At 37.6% G+C, this 13,797-nt stretch overlaps 1 protein-coding gene across 2 annotated transcripts in view; it reads right to left on the bottom strand.

The window, feature by feature from the left end:
• The window catches only part of Dcx (doublecortin), a 150,622-nt gene that overhangs the window by 27,883 nt on the left and 108,942 nt on the right, over positions 1 to 13,797 (bottom strand). Inside the window, exons 4-5 of one of the 2 annotated variants that reach the window (XM_004640024.1) lie at positions 9,985 to 10,087; positions 7,933 to 8,055 (exon numbers count right to left, since the gene is read on the bottom strand). In XM_004640024.1, the coding sequence (XP_004640081.1) occupies positions 7,933 to 8,055; positions 9,985 to 10,087 (226 nt within the window). Of the gene's footprint in view, positions 1 to 7,917; positions 8,056 to 9,984; positions 10,088 to 13,797 lie in introns of both variants that reach the window. The other variant, XM_004640023.1, reaches the window with a different exon arrangement.

Below are 13,797 nucleotides of genomic sequence, written 5' to 3'. Positions count from 1 at the left end.
TAGGATCACAAGTCCACTTCTTGTACAGCAATTAACCACTAAGAAGAATATATGCAGTGTATTATTTGTTGAAACTGTACTTCCGATTGGATTTGAAACTGTCTCATTGCTATCTGTTTATCAATAAAACTTTGAAAAAAAAATAAACAGGAGAAGGAAGCCTGTTGCAAAACAAATCTATGTACCCAGATCTGCAGTATTTTGACACAGCTGAATTTCCTTCAAGAAAGAGATGAAAGTAATGGGGTATGAAGTGCCAACCTAGTTTTCTTAGTCTTCATGATGCTGTCAACATTTATTACTTGTTGAAGATCCTTGTGTTCAGAACATTTCTGATCTAACAAGTAGGATCTTGGTCAGATAACCCAACATCCATATATCACAATTATTTTTCTTCTACAAAATGATAATTGTAGTACCCACATCATAAATTTGTTTCAAAAAAAAATTGGTGATGAAGTTGCTCTCTAATTCTTTTTTTCTCAAAGAACTTAGCACTACTGTGTACTCCACTAATACTTTGGCAATTCAATTATATTTAAATGTAAGTCTCCAGCTATGGTAGGCTGATAGCACCTTGTTGGAGGGAAGCAATACCACATCTCATGCACTGCAGAGTGCACGGCAGCCTCCATTATACTCTTTGTTCCAGTGTCTTCCTATGGCTCTCTTAATGTAACCGAAAAGTTGTCGGAGACATAATGGCAGTTCTTCCAGTTAAACTGAACATATGCTGGAGTTTTAAAAAGAATCAGATTGTGGGAAGGGGCTAGTGGTATTTTTGTTTGTTTCTTTTAATCTTTTAGCTCTCCCAAGGGCACCACTTTTCCTTGTAGTGACAGTAGTAGGGGACCTGATAGAATTTCTAGGACAGGACACTGGTAATAGAGCACCTCATTATGTGCAGCACTGTGCCCAGTTTAGTACAAAGAGAATGCCATGAACACCACGCTGCTCCTTGCCTTCCTACATCCCTGTCCTGGAGGTGGAGGAAGGTAAAGGGGACAGAAAAAATGAAGACTGGTAAAAAGATTCCTCAGCATTCAGGACATTGGACCTGCCACACCCTGCTGTCTGTCAGTGACATACTGCAAAGAATGCCCATGTGTAAGCAAGGAGAGCTGGGTTCTAGCTCTTGACTGCTTAGTAGTTGTATGACACCAGGAAAACCTCAAGATTTTGAACCTCATTGTATCTTAGTTCTTCAATCTAAAAAATACCTGGACAATCATAAGTTTCAAATCCAATTCGTGGTGCTGTTATGAGGAACAAAACATGGACATGTTTTTGAAAAATACATACTTCATTCATGTAAAGGATTATTATATTGAACTTCTCTTAGCTGGAGAAGAAATGAGGACATTTTTGTGCTGTTTAATACAATAGTTTCTAGTTAAATGGAGCTACTGAAATGAGATTCTTGGAAATGAGATGTGGTAGGTGTAAGGTACAATTCAATTTCAAAAAAAGTATATATTTAAATAATCTCTTATTTACATGATGAAGTAGTAATTTAACGTTTTGCCAAAATGCATTGAAACTAATTTAGTCTGTTTCTTATAATTTTTATAAATGTGGCTACTACAAATTTAAAAATTACATACATGGATTGGATTTGTGGCTCACATTATGTTTCTGTTAGACAGAAATGGTCCAGAAATTCGTACTGAAAAATGTCAGAAGATCCAGATCTCTCCATCTTGGGCAAAATAACCCCTCAAGTTCAGAAAAGTATTCTAAGACAAAGTTCTTTCATGGACCCTGTTATGGTTTGTGTCTAGATATCCCCTCAAAGCTTCATGCAGTCATGGGGCGGCTTCTAGAGTTTGTGATTGATTCATGGTCCAGTGCTGGAATTATGGGTGTGGGTGTTACACTAGCCCTGGAGCTGGTAGTCTTCATGCAATATAAGGGAGGGGAAGAAGCTTGCTTTCATGTTCCTTCTTTTTTGCTCTTGCTGTTTTGCTGTTTTCCACTGTCATGAACTGCTGTCCTCTGCCATATGCCTCCCTGCCATGGACCCAGCTAACTATGGTCTGAAACCTCCACAAACTATGAGCTAAATATTTATTCTTTAATTGGGTATTTTGATTCAGTAATGAGACAAAAGTAACCAAGATAGATTTCCCACTCTTATGTGTCCCATAAAAGAACCCTCCCATAGAGGACCTATCCCCTTGAAGGGGCAGGAACAGGGTGAGTTTGACTTTCAGGAATAGGTGCAAATGAATTGGGGGAAGACAGGCATAGAACATTGAGTTGCTACAAGGACTTACTGTTGAAGAACAGCAACCTTAATTATCACATTGTAAATATCTCAACCTACCAGGGTAAGTAATTAACTTCTTTGGTTAATCTTTTTTAAAAAAGAAAAAAAAAAAGATTTCTTGCCAGCAACTAGCTATTTTGTCAGTTCAGCTCAGCTCATTTTATTTCAATTCACTTCACTTCACTTCAATTCAATTCAATCAAGAGGAAATTTACATAAAGGGAAAATTAACATTGTAATGACTGAAATGGGAACAGACACAGACTAGAAATGTCTTCCAGTAGTTCTAAAGCAAGGATAATCTTGCTTATCAAAGTGGCAAATCTGGGTTAATTAAAGTGTGGCACTGCACAAGCATTTTTCAGCTATCCTGTAGGACTATTATGGGTTCAGATTTTATTTTACCAGTTTCCTGGCCCACTTTAAAGACAGATATAGGGCTGGGGAGATAGCTCAGTAGAATGAGTGTTTGCCTGGCAAGTGCAAGGTCCTGAGTTCAATCCCTGGTACTGCAAAATAAATAAATAAATAAATAAATAAATAAATAAATAAATAAATAAACAGATATAGCTAATGTGACCTGGATTCTAAAGTCCATCAGCTCCACTCCGAGAATGAGCTCCTCACAGGAATAATATATAGACAACTAAGTCATTTCTTAGAGTTCAGGGTTTAGAATCAGATAGTCCATTTGAGATAAACTCAATACTGTCAGGAATGGGGATAGAATTTGATGGGAAAATAGGATTTTGATTTCTTCATGGGGCAGAACAGCAAGAAAACAACATAATAATTAAAAACTTAACCAAGCTATGACACAAATTACAGACTATGTAGCATCATAGAAACAGTATACTTGAAGTCAAACTGAACCCAAATATTAACTGAACCATGAATCGAGCTAAAGATGTGTGTGTGTCTACATATACTTTTTAATGAATGAGAATATCAAAATATTCCTTTATCTCAACATGAGGCAATGTTTCCTTTGGTAAAAGAACAGTTTTGGCTTCCTTTTGCCTTGAAAGAAAGCAGTTAACATTTCCTGAAAATATCCTATCTGTTTGTTTCTTGGAAAGAACCTTTAGTTATTCAAGTTAAATAAAAGTATGTCGATCCATCCACAAGTTCCAGATGAAAGACAGAGTAACACAGCATGGAAACAGGGTCATAATGCCTGCATGTACTAGTAAAGAACAAAGATGTTCAGCCCCATTCACCATTCTTACTTTTTGGATAAATATATGTTAACCTGCATTTATCTCTTGCTAATAGCTCAGAAAAATCTTGAATTTTTAATGAAATTATTCTTTCTTCTTAAATTTGAAATGTCTGTACGATATCTTAAAATTTATTGAACATACTTATGGTACAAAATGTTTACATTCATCTTAGGGGTATGTATGTGAACTTAACATCTTTAATTTTTTTGATTCCTCTTCCCCTCCCTTCCCTCCCTCTGTCTCTTTATCTTCTGTAAAAAGAAATTTATGCCAACTGAAATCCACACTTTTCCCATGGTTTATTATTTTCTTTATCTGATTCTGATCCTGTGAGAACTACTTCATAAATCAGTGAATTATAAATAACTGATAACACTAGAGAATTATTCTTGTCTATAGACTTACAAATTATTTCTTATTCAAAGAGTATGACAAATCTGAGAGAAGTAAAGAAATTTGCCCCAAGTCACAAAACTAGGAAATGGGACGACTGACTTCTTTAAAGAAATGTCTCTTCTGTTATGTCCTACCCCTCCACTTCAGCTTGGAATGGTCCCGAGTGAGGTGGAGGTAGAGGAATGGTAACAGGCATGACAAACCCAACCTTACCTAACTTACTGTTTTGCCTGAGATCAGCTTTTTCCCTATGGGATGCTCACTGAGGCCACACTCTATACTTGGCTCTAAACAAATTGATATGGGACTAGCACAGTCATGTTACATGAGATTGAAACCATATGGAGGCTATGTCCAAGGTGAGCCCCAACTCACTGTTATGAAGGTGTCTAGACTAGGGTTTAGTTTCATTTATATTCAGTAACTATAAGGATTACAGCTCTTTCTACTGAGAATGTCACTCTAGGCTGGTGGTAGGGAACAAGTATTGTTTGTGAATCTGATATTTGCCAAGTCAATCGCCACCCCAAACTGAGTATTCTGTTTGCTTTGTGAGTCTGAATACATTCTCATTCTCTTTCTCTATCTAACAAGGGAGTTCTGAGAAACAAGTGCATATCTTGCTTTGCCAGTCCTGGATTAGGATCTACAATAGCTTTTCAATGTGACAGAGTCATTGAGTCCTAATGTGCTCCAGTTCTGTCTCTGCCCATGAGACATATATTTTGTAGAAAGGAAGTCTTACAGAACATACTGAAGATCAATGATTTGACAGGTGTTTAAACAGTATTTAATTCTGGGTGGTTATGTTCATATGTGCTGGGTAGCCAACTGAATAGTCTGCACTGACAATCTGTTCACTTCAGGCTGATATTATCCAAGAATTTCAATAATATTACATGGCACTCTTTTAAAATTTGTCCATAAATTATTCAATATTTCTCTTGAAGAAGTGGAGACTAATTCCTCTCCCCACAAATGTAAGCTAGATTTAAGGGAACTTATGATCATTAGGATAAAGCAGAATTCCCAATATTGGCTTTGTAGTCTAGATCATAAAAAGTCCAGAATCTTCGTTTTCATTCTCTTGAATAACTCCCTTAAATGGGAGATCTCACCATCACTCATTTTGGTGGGGTCTCCCATTTAAGTCCCAGTTGAGCCTCTGGATGTTTGAAGTCTCTCCCCAAATCCTTACCACAGTGACAGGAGACAACTGGGCTAGGACTACCAAGGAAGCCACTTGAGAATTCCTGCCCCACAGCAACTGTGAGGTAATGAAAGCTTATTTTAAGCACTAAGTCATGGGGTAATTTGTTTCACAACAAGTTATAAGCAATAAAAATAGAGATCCCCCAAAATATTGCTATTTGTAAAAAATGATTAGTTAATACACCAGCAAAAATCAGCAGTAAAATTATCCAAACTATCCTGTGTGGATAGTTTAAGTGAAACTATCTTTCTTTCGTCCTTTCCCTCATCCCACTTGTCCCTTCTCTTTGCATAGTTTATTTCCATTTCACAGTATCTATGCTTAAATTTTTTTCTCTCTTTCTTTTTTATTTTCTCTTTTATTTTTGTATTTTAGGACAGGGTCTACAAGGCCTACAAGGTGTTGAGGGTTTCACGACTAGATCGGACTTGTAGTGGTCTGCCTGTTTACAGCCTCCCAAGAGTTGGGATTACCGGTGTACATCACCATGCCTAGTCTCAGTTGCCATCTCACCACATCTTGGGGGCGGGGCCAGCATGGCAAGCCCAGGGATCTAACTCCCAGCCCCTGCATCTGCCTAAGCAGGCGCTTCAATCTGCTGAGCTATTTGGCTGGCCTCTCTCTCCTTTTTAAGTTTTTATATTTTTGATCAATTTTTCATGCTTATATCTGATAATCTGAACAACTAATGTGAAGACAACAATATGCAATATAACAGCCATTGTTGAATTCCTATCATTTTGCTCAGTGAAATTCTGTATTGTTTCTAATGTTCTTCAACTACTTTTATTCTTTTTTAAAAAATGCTTAGTTAAACAATTATTGTCAGTCTTTATAAATCTTGAAAAAATGTTTGAAAACTCTTTAAGTCTGTTGTTTAGAAACTGTCCACATAATTTCATTTTCACTTCAAGAGTTAAAATCTAGGGGCCAGGGAGATGGCTCAGAGAATAAGCATTTCCCTGGCAAGCACAAGGGACTGAGTTCAATCCCCAGTTCCGCCAAAACTAAATAAATAAATAAAATCTGAACCATTTAGTTTCATCAATATTAATTTCTTAGACTCATGTACTTTTTTTTTTTTTGCGGTACCAGGGATTGAACTCAGGACACTGCACTTGCCAGGCAAGCATTTATTCTACTGAGCCATTTCCCCAGCCCTCATGTACTCTTCTGTATACTTGAACAAGAAGTCATCGAACCACATGTATTTTCACTCCTTCAGTAAACATTGCCTAAATGCTCACTAGGTGTCTAGCACAGTGCTTGGTGAAATAGGTATATTTATGGATGTATTCTTTCAGAAATCTTACTTAAGCACCTACAAGGGACCAGAAACTGCTCAGCACTTGAAGATACAAACATGAATGTGGAAACTTGCCCTTGTGGGGCTCGGTATTTAGCTGGGGAAGTAGACAAACAAACACACAGTTTATAACACGGTATGGTAAATATTATCCCAGGAATATGAGTGGCATGCTATAATATTGCACAGAACAGAAAAAAACTAGGTTTATATGAGGTCTTGAAGCATGAATGCAAGTTTTCAAGCAAAGTGTGTGAGTTGGAAGCATGGCATTACAGGGTTGGGGAAAAGGGTAAACAAAGACAAGGGAATTTGAAAAGCCTGGGCTGTCTTGTCACACCTCAGTTTCCTTTGTCTAAGAATAAAGAGATAGCTGGTGACTACATGCTCTTTATAGTGTGGGACAGGCTGGTTTTCTAGGCACAGGCATTTCAAAGCCAACAAGATGCCCACACTGCTCCAAATTAAAGGGTTCTTATACTTTCCAAAGGTTCTTGGGCCAGAAGAATTCTCATGATGAATTCTGAGCCTTGGGAGGACAAATGCACAGGTCTTCTGAACCACAAATTCTGTAGCGTGAAAAATTCAAATTATCTGTGCAAGTCTACTAAGTTTCTGAACCTTGACTTCTGCGGTCTTTTACTTTAACAACATTTTGTTATTTTTAAAAGGAAGATATTTCTTTTTAGAGCAGTGCCACTCAAACTGCAGGACCAAGATGAGATAAAGAGTTCCTGGCAAAGTGTAAATCAACACATTGCTGCCTTCATCAATGAAATAGTACTCTGAGAAAAAAGTCAGCTGATCTAAACGGTTTGCTCAGTGGCATAGTTAATTTACACTTGGCACAAGTTCTAATCTCATCACAGACTAATAATAAACAGCTCATGTCTTGGCAATGATTCAAAGACCACAATTTTTAAATTACAATCCACTAAATGGTTTATGATAAATCTCTGAATGTTTTCAGAACCTAGTCTGTGCTTTCTTTTCCTATTCTGGGAATAATGCAATTTATCTTCTTTCTCATGATTATAAATTGTATATCTGTAGTCATATGGTGTACTTGTCTTTTCTTTTTGTTATGGCATCTTATTAACCAGAAGCTTAAGTGTAACAACTATGTTGGCATTCTGGATGTCAATTATCACATTCTTGCCCTAACGTCTGATTTTTCCTTGGAGAATTACTTCTGCTTAATGCATTAAATGTATTTTTACTGGATGATGTTGAAGATGATGGCAATGATAAAAAACCATGACAATAAGCATTGTCATGGAATGCATGACAAATAGGACAAATTTCAAATGGTCGGCATCCATGTGAATAGATTATGGCTGTGCGTCTGTGATTCCAAACAAGTTTGACTCTTGCAGTGTCTGGAATGACAGAATTGGTATTCATGGGGACACAGGGGTGAGTAGACATGGGAAACTCTTTCCTTTCCATGCAGAGGGCATTCGTCTCCATAAAAAAGGTGGGCATGCACAGGTAAGAGAACAGCACTCACCGTCTTGGTCGTTACCTGAGTCAGCTGGAGACTTGCTTCTGCGCATAGGGCCAGGACTCTTGGCAGAATTTTTCTGAGGTGTTGGGGATGCCTTTGGGCCTGCTGTGGCTGATGGGTTTCCCTTCATGACTCGGCATTCTGAGATAAAAGGATGTAGACAACTTGGTAGAAGGTAGAACTGAGGTGCAACACGTTACCAACCTTGGAAAATTGGAATAATCACTGTAACACAAAGCACCCAAAGTATCTCATGACTAAAAGGTGGTGTTTATTGTTTGTAGGAACTATGGCTGGAGTGGGGGAAGCATGAGAAAAACTTTCAAAAGCAACCTGAGCTAACCTACATATTTAAATCACTGGATTATGGAATGAAGGCAAGCCTTCAGAAGCAGGTCAAGTAGATAATAATTCAACAAAGTCATTTGAGAAATACTGTGTAGGAATAAAATAGAATCTATATGATTTTTAATTAAATCATTGTGGTAGAGCTTGACTTCTTGGAGATTACAACTACAAAGACAAAACATACATAAGTAACTTAAAAGATGGTTGGGAAGTTACTAATTATTTTGTTTTATATACCACACATTTTATATTCACTCACCTTATGATTGTCATGTCATTTTACATAAATACAGACTACCACCAGAACTATCTTGCATTTATAGGGTTCTTTCAATTTTAGTGCATATTACTGCAATCCTGCTTGCTGAGTTAATGTATAAATAGGCCAACAATGATTCTGCCACTTATAATTTGAGAACATTCATGGGCTGTTGGAGAATCTGCCAAATATTCCTGCATTTGCTCCGGCTCTGGTCTGACACATTTGGAGCACTCTTTCATGCATGTCATTCAGCATCCCTGCTATGATCATTTTGGGCACTGATAGTGTTAATTTATTAGGAAAATCATTATGCTCATTTTGCTGATGAGAGTACAAAAACCCTCTTGCTTAGGACCATAAAGCAAAAAAGTAGCAGAACAAGACTACAGGCTAAGTCTCCTGAGGTCCTATCTGGTATTCTTTCCACTATGCTTTTCCCAACCTTGTACTAAGACCTGAAGAGTAGAATAAGACAACTGGGTAAACAGAATAAAAGGACAGTCTTTTCTTCAAACATGTTCTTGCTGCCTGCTAGTTAAAGGTACACTGAAATTTAAGTGGTAAACTGAGCTTTTTGAAAACTGTTTAGAAGAAAGCTCATTTTTCTTTGTTTTACTTTATGTTGTGATTGGTGACCTTTAGTAATCTTTGCCCAGAGCTGGAGATGTAGAAGCATAGGAAATAGGACATAGCATGGATTTCTCTAGTTATTTTAAGGCCATTTGCCATCAAAACAAAGGGAAAAGAGCATAATGCCACCTTTTTAAGTTCTTTGTTACTGGAGATGCTTATAAAGTATATATTAGTAAAATTCCTTTTGATTTTTTCACATTTTATTCCTCCTAAATGTAAAATGTTTTGAATGTATCTTTTGATCATATCACATCCTAATCTTGTCACTGTTGGAGCTAATTTACATTTAATTTACAGAGTACCTGAACCTTAGAATTAAGCAAAGGAAGATAGAAAGATAAATGTTTATGTTCCTCTGGAATCCCAAATTATAAAGCAGGGAGAATAGAACAGCAAGCCCAAAGGTATGAAATGGATTTGATATTAAGAACATGATAGAAAAATCTTTCTAAAATGGAGCCATTAACATGGGCCAAATAGCTGGAAGATATTGACTATAAAATGTGTATGTATAATTTCCAAGTTCTGAATCCAAATGCTCCTTCCGGTAGTCTGATGGTGCTTTGTTAGTCCATGCAATATAATATGTGGGTCATGAAATATGGTTACTATCAGGACAGATGGTAAATTTTACTGAGTTTGGAGACTGGGCCTCTGGGACATCCAATCAACCTCTCACTTAATGACCCATGTGTCCAAATGTGCAGGAGAAACACTAATATGTGCCCTTTGGGGAGTATGCTCTCCAGCCACATAAATCTATGGAAATAATAAAGGATAAAACAGAGGAGAACAATGAGGCAATAAAATCCAATTATTGTGCTTACCATTTTCATCCAGAGAAAAGTCGTCTTGAGCATAGCGAAATTTTTCAGGACCACAGGCAATAAACACATCATCATCACCAAAGAAATCATGGAGACAGGTTACCTATGGAGAAATCAGAAACATTGGATTGATATTTGATGTTCTTGTGACAAGAGCCTCATACCATGTTGGCAAAGGAAAAAGATTCACATCTAAGCCATCATCTAAAGCTTCTGAGGATCTTCCATCTCCTCAAAACAACTACCACACCCATAGTTGGCATCACAATTCAGACTAAGTGAAGATCCATTGGAATGCTGGCCCAACTCTGAAGCCTGGAGTCTAGACCAAGGCAGATTGTAAAGATTTCCTGCTGCTGACAATGTATAGACCTTGCAGCTAACCTAGAGATGGAAATTATTCCCTTTGCATATATTTGTTCTGAAAGAAAGGAATCATTTCTTAACTGCTTCTTACACACACCTGTGTGCACACGCGCGCATACACACACACCCCTACACTGAATTTTTAGTTAACAATGAGAGCAGTACTTGATAGCATCACAGAATAATACCCTTCACTGAGAAATGAGGAAGAAACAATGCTGACCGACCAGCTGAAACTTCATCAAGAGCAATGGGTCACATAACTTTGAGACTTTTCTGGTAAAGCCATGTTCCCAAGGAACCCTTCCTGCTCTTTGGCACCCTATGCATTGTTGCTTCTTCACAATAGAGACAGTATCCCCAAGCCCCTCTCTGCACAAAGAGACAAGGGTCTGTGGGAATGTATGCAGCTCCCTTCTGTCTCCCCACTTCTCAGCTTCCCTAATTACATCTGCTAATTAGTCCAGCACATCAGGGAAACCCCAAGAGAAACTATAGAGTCAAAACATGTTTATCCTACTCCTTAGCTTGTAAGTGTTCAAAGCATCTAATCATTCTAAGCTTTCTATTCAGACTGCCAGCAATGGCTTTCCAAAGGCACAGCTTGCTGGGTGCAGAGAGCAATATGTTACTTTTGAAAAATGTTTATATTAATAACATTATCCCACACCAAAGTTCTATACAACCCCTCTTCCCCAGGCAAGATGATTGCAAGCTTTACATAAAGGAATGATGCTTAAAGATTATTCCCCATTGTCTCAGTCTTCCAATCAACTATGAGATGCCCAGAGAAGAAAGAGAGACTTGGAAGACTGCCAAGGTCACTCTTTTAAGCCTCTTCCCAGTCTAGAATCCCAACCTCACCAAACAGACTAACACATTTCTGAAACCCATTTGTGCAAAATCATGGAATGACAATGAGAACTACCCCTGGTTGAAAACATATTCTATGACAGCATTCTGCTGAGTAATTCCCAATTTGTCATCTCATTTTACTCTCACAACAAACCTTAGTATTTGCTATTATTGTCGTCACTATTTTAGAGATGAGAAATCTGAAACCCAGAGACAATAAGTAAATTTCCCTGGTGGAAACAATGAATCCAAATGCAAATCTATCTGACTTACAAACCTGTGTTCTTAATCACTCTGTAACACAAACATTTGGGCACTTGGGAGACAAAGATGAATGAGACCCAGACCATGACCTCATGAAGATCACAGTGTTATGCAGTGAGTTACATTGAAAGATTTCAATTTAGACTTAAGAGTGGAGAATCTTTAGGTGATGTGGGAGCTATTGTTAATCACATCTAAGTGATCCAGTATGGATCCTGCCTGTTATCCAGAAAGGGTATGTATGGTACAGGTAACAGATCTAATATCAAGCTACATGGTTTGGGCCCTGCTGCATGTGCCCTGCCAGTACCTTGAACCTTGGTTCAATAAAACCTGGGGCCCTTAGCATTGATATACTAAGTGTCTGCGCATTGATTTATCCCATTACCTCCCTGACCATGAAGAACTCTGCCTCATCCTCCTGCACAAGGCTGCTCATGAACCTGACTACCTACCTTTATTTTTTCTCATCAATGGAAGGAAGCTTCACCCTATCATAGCTGTCTCTAGGAATTAAAACTTTCTTTCAAACCCTGCTCTTGCTTCTGTGGTTATGCATCTAATCTTCTGCAGTGTATCACAGGTTACTAAGTATAAATTCCAAAGTCCCAAAGATCCTGATAGAGAGTTTATCACATAATGAGAAATTAGCTAAGGGTGTTTCTTCTTCAACTTCTGAAAAGAAGTTAAGGAGGAACATTCAGAAGCTTTGCAAAGTTGTAAGAAGAATGAAAATCAAGAATAAGGAATCAATTGTAGCAGACAACAGATATTACCACTCACAGAATCTGAAAGGTAACAAAAATAACCACAGATTTATAAATAAGAAAGGAAGAATCCGTAAACTCAGAAACTATACTTCATTCATGTTATTATGCTAAAATTTAGGTGAAATGAATGAATTTTTACATCTCAGTTATTTACTATGATATCCTCTTGTTGAATGACAAAACCTTACTTATTGATAGGGAGTTGTTCTTATGGTGACTCACCCTCTACCAAACCCAAGACTTTCCACCTCTACACAGGCTTTGCAGAAAGGCTTTCAATTACTCTTTCTTTGGGTAGCTTTTACGAAACACAAGATTCCCTAATCCTTCAGACAAACACATAGTGTTGTAGCTGGCTTCAAACACATTCATGCCTATAATCCAGCTATTCAGTTGTTTTTATGGTACTAGAGATGGAACTCTGGACCGCATCTATGCTAGGAAAGCATTCTACCATTGTGCTACCTCTCCAGCCCTAGTACCTCACATTGTACTATCTCTCAAATGTACATAAATTCATATTTTGTATTTGCTTACCTGAATTTCCCTGATACCTTGGATATAGATACACAGCAACTATTTCTATTACAGGGTTGGGAAAATAGAATTTTTGTGTCTTAAATATGAGAAACCCAAGGTACAAAATGTCCAGGCAATTTAAGGATGCAAGGTATTCAAGGAAGAGCTGGGGCCAGCATTTTAGTGTCATGCTTCAATTTGAGACCAAGAAATCCAATCACTCTGACTTTAAATGCTTATGCATAGCTTAGAGGGGAGAGCCTCCATTTTCCTAGTGGGTACCCTATATATATTAGCATACTTACATGGTTGAGAAAATAAGTTCCTTTATAAATCATATTTTTAACTTCCTATTCATTCCTGGCAACTGAGTATGTGATAGAGAAGCAAGACAAAAGAAGATGAGGAAGAAAACAGAGGTGCAGATAAAAAGAAAGAAGTGCAAGAAATAATTCTCCTGGAATACATACGCACTTAATGCTTGCTTTTGCAAATGGGGAGAGGACTGAGAGATACAAGGAGGTGATTGGGGGAGGAAAAAGGGATGAAAAAAGAATTAAGATGCTTTATGTACATGTACCAACCTCCCACGAGGAATGCAATCATTGTGTACTGCACACACACTAATAAAAGAAAATAAGCTCTATGGAGATAATTTAAAAGTCATCTTGGTTTACAGTACAGATCTATGAGATCTTTGAGAAAAAAATCTTCATCATGAGGTGGTGACAAATGTAATACATACAATAGCCAGTATGATGACAATGACAGCATCCTCAGAGAGCAAATATCTTGCTGACATAAGCTTCCGTATGAGTCACACTTGAGTATTATGTTAGAAAAGAGAGCAGGAAAGCATGACACCTATCTTTATAGTTAATCAACTGCCAGCACAAAATCAATAAAAGCAATTCATACTAAGATGGAACCATTAAATCAATGCACCTTTAAAAAGCAGGTATTATACATTACTGTGAACCATATATTATATGGATTGTCCAGTAATCTATATGTACAAGTACAAATGGGAAAATGGAGG

The sequence above is a fragment of the Octodon degus genome, unplaced genomic scaffold (genome assembly GCF_000260255.1).
Source record: "Octodon degus isolate 3935 unplaced genomic scaffold, OctDeg1.0 scaffold00117, whole genome shotgun sequence".
NCBI classification, from domain to species: Eukaryota; Metazoa; Chordata; class Mammalia; order Rodentia; family Octodontidae; genus Octodon; species Octodon degus.
This window is presented reverse-complemented; position numbering and strand designations above follow the sequence as displayed.